This window comes from Octopus bimaculoides, chromosome 10 (genome assembly GCF_001194135.2).
Source record: "Octopus bimaculoides isolate UCB-OBI-ISO-001 chromosome 10, ASM119413v2, whole genome shotgun sequence".
Taxonomy (NCBI): Eukaryota; Metazoa; Mollusca; class Cephalopoda; order Octopoda; family Octopodidae; genus Octopus; species Octopus bimaculoides.
This window is the reverse complement of record NC_068990.1, coordinates 30,631,231-30,639,357: the sequence shown is the minus strand read 5'-3', so window position 1 is coordinate 30,639,357 and position 8,127 is coordinate 30,631,231. Positions and strand designations below refer to the sequence as shown.

General features: G+C 38.3%; 1 protein-coding gene across 1 annotated transcript in view; it reads left to right on the top strand.

Moving 5' to 3' along the window:
• LOC106868204 (activin receptor type-1) overlaps positions 1 to 8,127 on the top strand; it is a 48,898-nt gene that overhangs the window by 23,710 nt on the left and 17,061 nt on the right. The window contains exon 3 of the mRNA XM_014913366.2: positions 6,463 to 6,614. Within this exon, the coding sequence (XP_014768852.1) occupies positions 6,463 to 6,614 (152 nt within the window). The remainder of the gene's footprint in view (positions 1 to 6,462; positions 6,615 to 8,127) is intronic.

Sequence of the window (8,127 nt, the reverse complement as noted above, 5' to 3'; positions counted from 1 at the left end):
AAAAATTTTGCTTTAAATGTATTTATTGTACGAAATAGCTAGATTTCTTTCATTGTCATCATCATTGTTTAACGTCCGCTTTCCATGCTGGCATGGGTTGGATGGTTTGAATGAAAACTGGTAAGCTGGGGAGCTGCACCAGGTTCCAATCTGATTTGGCAAGATTTCTATGGCTGGATGCCCTTCCTAATGCCAACCACTCCGAGAGTGTAGTGAGTGCTTTTTAGACACCACCATCATGGATGCCATTGACCTGATACTGGCATTGGCCACGGCTATAATCTCACTTGGCTTGACAGGTCAACATAAGCATGGCATATCGCCAAGGGTCTTGGTCACCTGTCACTACCTCCATGAGGTCCCAGTAGCATTTCTTTCTCTCACATTTTACATAGTTCAACATGTTTCTGGCCACTGAATCATGTTCTCCTAGAGACTATAACTGCAAACCTACACAAGTGGATGGACAGAAAACAAATTAAACATTGAATGGCTAGTGGGTGGTGGTCCACCAGAATAAAATAGTAATCCAAGGGGTCCATAGATAAAAAAAAAAAATGGTTGAAAAACACTGCTTTATGTTTTATGTTTTATTTAGTGGCCTACACTAAGGAATATCAACTACAAAGACTGTTATTTATTCAATAGAGCTATAATAGACGCATGAGGAACTGTATAGGTTTATGCTAAGTATTATTTAATGTGCAAATGTTTATTTAATTATATTAGCTTATCAACAAAGAAGATAATAATTATTACTTAATTAGTTTTATTTGTATCAAAGTGGCTTTGTTTTAATTGGACTATCTTCCAAGTAGGGAAGACTCTTCTCATAGTGTATGTCTTTCCTTGGAAAACTGTCTAGATCCTTTTGAAGACATATTTGAACAACTGGAAAGACTTAAGATGAGGCACGTGAATCTTCATTGTCTTCCATTTGTGAATTGTCTCTTACTGTTGCTTGCCAAAGATTAATTCTTCAATATTATTGTCAGGGATTGATAAATTAAGTCCCAGGTGAGCCACAGGATCAATGAAATCTGCTATCCTCATCCCCCAAAGTGTCAGGCCTTGTGCCTAGAAGCACCGTGATCTACACTATAATCTTTCACTATAGCTTTGCAAAATAGGAATAATGACAGTACAAGACTTGTGGAAGGAAACGGTAAATTTAAAGTTGATTACAATAGGAAACTTTTAGGGGAACATTTTTATCATTAAGGAATTTTACCAAAATCCAATCACCAAGAAATCAAATAGTTACCTTAAACATTCAGTTATTAATGAATTTTTTTTTTCCATTTTATATCAAAATTAATGACAGTTTGGGAATTTCGAGTCATTCCATTTCCAAACATGGATACTTTTATTTTATGCTGCTGCTGCAACAGGAGTAAGTTATGGTTATCTGAATAATGAAAGGTCAACAGCTGACCTTAAAATGACCTTGCCAGTAACTTTTGAACTGTTGGTCAGATTTAGCTGCAAACTTAAGAATTGTGCTTTTGGGTCAAAACCCAGACCCTGTGTTCAATTTCAGTAAATTTCGGAAGGTAATGATGTTATTGTCCAACTTCAATGAGTGATCTGTTTTGAAATCCTTCAAGCACTCAAGTTATCTCTGTCTTCTCTCTTCTCTTCTTTTTAGCAGATATTAAATAATCAGAATAGAATTGCCAAATGGTCAGTTAGTTACATAGATCTGAGTAAACACAAAGAAACAGCAATTGTGATGATGGTGATGGTGATCATCATTGTCATCACTATCGTTTGTTGGCATTGCAAGCTTTTGTTTTTTTCTATTAAGATCACCACCATTACCACTGTATTCACAGATTGCACTGGATGCATCAAGACTTTGTATAATATAGTATGCAGTTAGATCTTAGACCATACAGAAGCTTGGCATACTTGATAAGATTGATCCAGGAGGCAGACTCAAAGAATTTAACCAGTTCTCATTGACTGAGTTAGTTGGGACTCCTCAACAATGATTTCTGTCTTTGAATACATTACCAAAATCTGCATAACATTTGTTGCATCAGCCCAGATCATAAGACCAGAAGTGTAAATCTTGATCCTAACATCAGCCTGAGTGTCCAGTGTTGTGAATTAATTTACTTTTATTCATTTGATCTGTTACTTGTGTATCATTAATCTACCGATGTTTATTAACAATAGTTTCATAGAATTTGCAGAGTAATCCTGAATTAAAGCCGTAATATGTCTTAGATGTTGGATTCATGTGGTATGTCTTAATATGTATTCTATTGTTGTAGTTTTAGTGTAGTTTTGCTTCAGGTGATCTGACAGACACTACACTGACAATTAAAGCAGCAGTGGTTTTGTCCTACTTCATCCCTCACCGAACTGTTATGACCACCACAATGTAGTTAAGTCATTTTCATATTACTACAGCTGTAATGTAACAGCCGTTCTCACTCTCACAGATAACATTGCAATGTTACTGCTGTTACCATAACAACCAACATTGCAACTTTACAACCTGTCACATACCACACCACACCACTTGGTATCACTACAATACCATTATACTGTAATGATTACAGTGTAGTCTTGAGCCTAGGCAACAATTTGCAAAATTGTTAGAAGGTTTGCTAGATTGCTTTGTATTCATTCCAGCTCTGAGTTCAAATCTTGCTGAGGTTGACATAAACTTTCTTTGTCTTTTAGGATCATCATCGTCATCATCATTTAGTGTCCGTTTTTCCATACTAGCATTGGTAAAGACAGTTTGACTGGGGCTGGTAAGCCGGAGAGCTGCACTAGGCTCCAGTATGGGTGGGTGTGTGGAGACATCCCTTTTTATTCTCTCTGGCTTCTACATATAATTTGAAGAATTGTGATAAGGGTGCCTGGAATACTTAGCTGCTTAGACATTTAAGGAAATAACTTTGATATTGTTAAACTGGGGTTTAAGACTTAACACAAAATTTTTATGGTGGGTTTTCATTCAGAACACCTTAAAAAAAGGGAAAGTTTGTATCATAGAACGAGGAGTGGTACCAGGTGAGATGGTATCAAGAGGGTTCTTTACACCTTTTGTTATGAAGTATTGCAGCCTTGCAAATATCTGCTGCCAGTACTGTATTTCATGGATATTTAGTCTCTGTTGGTAGTGACATCATCATCGTTTAACATCCGTTTTCCATGCTGGCATGGGTTGGACAATTTGAGGTATGGAGAGCTAGTTGTTGCACTAGGCTCCAATCTGATCTGGCAAGGTTTCTACAGCTGGATGTCCTTCCTAACGCCAACCACTCTAAGCATGTAGTGGGTGCTTTTTATGTGCCACAAGCCCAGGAGCCAGTCAGGTGGGCCTGGCATTGATCACATTCGGATAGTGCTTTTTACATGCCACCGGCACGGGGGCCAGTCAGTGGGTACTGGCATACACAGTTCATAATTTTAAATGTGTATTAAAATAAACCTCATGATTTTGTAATGTTTTTTAGTTGACATCATGAGACTTTGAACAAATACCTGTTGTTATCTCTTCTATAGATACCTTTTTTTTCTTTTTCTGTCCACAGAATTGATAAACTCATTTGTTTACATTCGTCCAGTCTCACAGTATCAGCTGAGACAGACTTTAGTTTTACTTTGACAGGCATTTCAACATTATCTACACATGCTGTTTTATATTTGAACAATTTTTATTTTGTATTAAAATAAACAATTAAAAAGGAGCCAGTCGGAGCGGAGGGAACTGGCATCGAACACATTCAGATGGTGCTTTTTACAGGCCATCAGCACGGGGAGCCAGACAGTTGGCACTGGCAACGACCCATGCATGTATGGTGCTTATTGCATGGCACCAGCATGAGAGCCAGTCATTTGATTTGATTTTGATTTACTTGGCTCAATAGGTCTCCTCAAGCATGGCATGTCACTCGACGATCCAAAGGTACTTTTAAAATGGGCTGGTTATGTGACACTGGTGTAGGTTACAGCTGTGATCTCACTTTACTTGCTGAGTCTTCTCAATCACAGCATATCTCCAGAGGTCTCGGTCTTTCGTCATTGCCTCTGTGAGGCCCAATGTTCGAAGGTCATGCTTCATCACCTCATCCCATATCTTCCTGGGTCTACTTGACTGTGGCCATGCTGGGGCACTCCCTCGAAGGGTTTTAGTCTATCATATTGACACTAGTACTTAGTTTTACTAAATACATTCTGATACGTCAATGTACATACAGGTGCATATCTATATTTTCGCATATGCATCTGTGCCTGCAGAATTTATTTTTGTCCCTTGAATAAATACAGTTGAGAAACTGTTGGTTATCACTGCTCATGCATGGCTCAAAGGTCCAGATATAGCTGTGTGTTTAAGTGTTTCACTTTGGAACCACATGCTTAGGGGTTTGACTGGTATCCTGCACTCTAGCTGTGGGTTGACCAGTGCTTTCGGAATGAAACTTGGTCAGCAGAAACTGGGAAAAACCTGTAATATATACATAGACGGCTCAGAAGTAAATAGACAGCATCATTTTTGAAAGATTTATTTCTTGAAATGAAATAATGTCATTTGATGGGGTTGGATGGTTTGACAGGAGGTGGCAAGCTGGTGGGCTGCACCATTCTCTAGTTGTCTGCTTTGGCATGGTTTCTAATGATGGATGCTCTTCCTAATGAGTGTACCAGGTGCTTTTAAGTGCAGCTTCAGTACAAGTGCTTTTTATGTGGTGCCAATATGTTTGCTTTTTATTCAGCACAACCAGCACGAAAACAACACCTGCATTGGTCCCATACAGACATGCGTGTGTGACTGAGTGCATATCCCTTCTAATCTGGGCATGAATGGTGACAAAGCGCCACGATTCCTACAAATGGTATTGTTTGCAGTCATTCCTGTATGCACATCCAGGCAGTTTGTCATACGGTAGGGTGGGGGTGGGGTATTGTCTTGCATGGAAACCGGTGAGGAAGAGCATCCAGCCATAGACATTTCTGTCTCTGCAAAACCTTATCTAATCCAAACAAGACTGGCAAAATGGAAGCTAACACAACAGAGAGAGAGAGAGAGAGAGAGAGTGAAGCAGGTGTTAACAGAGATAATGTAGTGAGCCAAAAAGTTTTAATTGCTGAAATTTACATGTTGATTAGTAATGATAACATGTCATTATGCTAATTCGTAATTCTGATGAAGCAAGCGGTGGGGTGGGTAACCTTTGAACAGAAATTATAATTAATCAAATATAGAATAGAGAAGGGGAGTGAGTTTAGTACTATAAATAGCGAAGGCACATGCTTAAGTGGTTAGAGTATTCAGCTCAAAATCATAAGGTCATGAGTTCAATACCTGGCAATACATTGTGTCCTTGGACAAGACACTTTATTTCAGATTGTTCCAGTCCACTCAGCTGGCAAAAATGTGTTGTACCTGCATTTTAAAGGGCCAGCCTAGCCTCCCTGAGAACTACGTTAAAGGTATATATGTCTGTGGAGTACTCAGCCACTTACATGGTAATTTCACAAGCAGTCTGTTTTGTCGACCAGATCAACTGGAACACTCACTATTGTAACCAACGAAATGCCAATTTTACTTATATAGACATGTTTGTGTTTTGTTAGTCCTTATCTTATACAGGTAGAATGCCACCACCACCACCACCAACAACAACAACAGAAGTAAATTAATTGCACTATACATTGACAGAGGTGGTGAAAACAAGCCCAGGCAGGAGACTAACTATTTATGACTAGAGTAGATATGTTGTTGGCAGAGAAATAGGGAGATAAAGTATTTGTAGTAGGCAGGTTATATAATAGAAATAATAAGTTTAGACTAGTTGTGGACAATGTGAGAGTGACCTCTGTGGTAGTATAGTTCCTGCTTTGTATCATGATGGAGTAGTTATGGTTGGAATACCTTTAATCACAGGTCAGATCGATTAGGGCTGACCTGGGGCTAAACAGTTGCACCAAATTTATGGTTGTGTCAGATTTTTTAATTTGTGAGTTTCTAAGGTCGGTAATCAAAGAATATAACCTTACAGGCACTGTAAGGTTAAAATTACATTATATGTAACTTTATATATGTGTATGTGCATGTATGCACATGTGTGTGCATGTGTGTGCACACATCTGTGTATTTAATAGAGTTTTGAAAACAGTTTCTTGATTAATCTGTTTGCATTTAAAGCAGTCCACATGCGGGCCAAATACTTGTTTTATGTTCAAACCAACCAGTTCTGGCCTCTCACACCTACCCAACAATGTCATTCTAAAACAATACAATCACATCATTGAAATCTCAAAGTTCTAAGATAATCCATGGCTAATTCAAAAGAATAGGAATAAATCAGCATTACATTTGAGAGAGTAAACTGAATGCTAAACAGTTAAGCGTGCTCCTCAATTCTCTCTTTCTTGCTTATATTCCCTTCTTTATCTGTCTGTCTCTTGTATATTGAGTACTTTCCTTCTTTTGTTTAGTTGCCATCATAAGCCAGTGCCCAAAGATCGGCCGTTTTTCTGTGAGAACAGTAATGTACGAAAGTATGACTGGAACATATCTTGTTGCTCGGACTCTGCGTTTTGCAACAAAAAACTCCACCCTGTTCTTGAACCATACAAACCAGATCCATGTAAGTATTGTCAGATCTTGAAATATTCTTGGACAGTTTATTCACAGAATGTTTTTTTACTTGCAGCTTGGAAGGTGTTTATAAGCCATTTAAAAACACACAAAAACTGTTAGATTCATTTCAACATTTAAATTTAATTTGTCAAAATATTTTTGTCGCTTTGAGATCACAACCTGTTCACTGACAAAATTCCGTGCTGCAACACAGAATTTTGCAGCTTCAAAGTGATGAAAATATTTTGGCAAATTAAATTTAAATGTTGAAGTGAATCTAACGGCTTTTGTGTGTTTTTAAATGGCTTATAAACACCTCCCATGCTGCAATTGTTTTTGTTTCAGCACACAATATCAGATCAGGTCATTTGCTATGCAAGTACATCTCCATAATATATATATATATATATATATATATATATATATATATATGCAAACCTACATAGTAGGCATATAGACATTACAAATTTAACTGTTTCTCCTATTTAACAGCCATGCATGCATGACAGCATCAGATGAATATACACACATGCACACATTAATTAATTTAATTAGTTTATCTGTTGTTGTCAATGATGACCAAAAATATCACATTGTAGAAGACAGAGCATAGTGTGTTTGGCTGTGGCCACTCAGTCCAATGCATGCCAGGAAGGCTCTACTACAGTTCAGGCACTGGTGGCCTGCTGCGATGGAAGGCAAGGAGTTGGCTCTGGATTTGTGCAGTTCATGTTTTCTTTGTGCTTCTGCAACCTGCACTCCTATTTTGTTTGTTGGAGGTGGAACCTCTGGTGGTACAGCTTTGCCAGGTAGGGTGGTTATGTGCCTGCTTTGTCCAGGTGTCGCGATTGATCCCAAAGCTCTTTACTGAGACTTTGAGTGTATCCTTAAAGAACTTTTTCTGCCCACCTTGCATGCACATATCTTCCACAGTCTCTTGTGGAGATGCGTGTCAGACATTCAAACAAAGTGGCTTGCCCACCTGGCCTCTGCTCTCCTCAGCACCACCACCACCACCACCACCACCACCACACAAGTGCATGTAGACACACATGCGGTCACATAATTCTTATATAGATAGCTCTCATCTGTCTCCTCAATGTATACTTTACAACATTAGAGGAACACACACACACACACACACACAAACACATATATAGATACATGTAGGCCCACACTACAGCCACATAGCTCTTATATAAATAGTTGCCATCTATTAGGTTGTCAAGAAAGTTCCTGCGGAATTTTTAATTTTGGTTTTAAATGATGTATTTTCAAATTAATTTTCGTTAAATTACTTTGACTTTATATATCATTTTAAAGCCCGTTTTTCGCTCTATCCAATCGTGTTACTCTTTTTCTTTTTGAATAATTAGGCCATTTTTTTCCGGAACGTTGAATACAACATGAACAAAAAGCAAATTTGCACAATTTTCTTATTCCAGTTCAAGCTAGGCCGAGAAGCTGCTGAAACAGCTCACGATATCAATGATGCATTTGGCCCAGGAACCACTAATGAA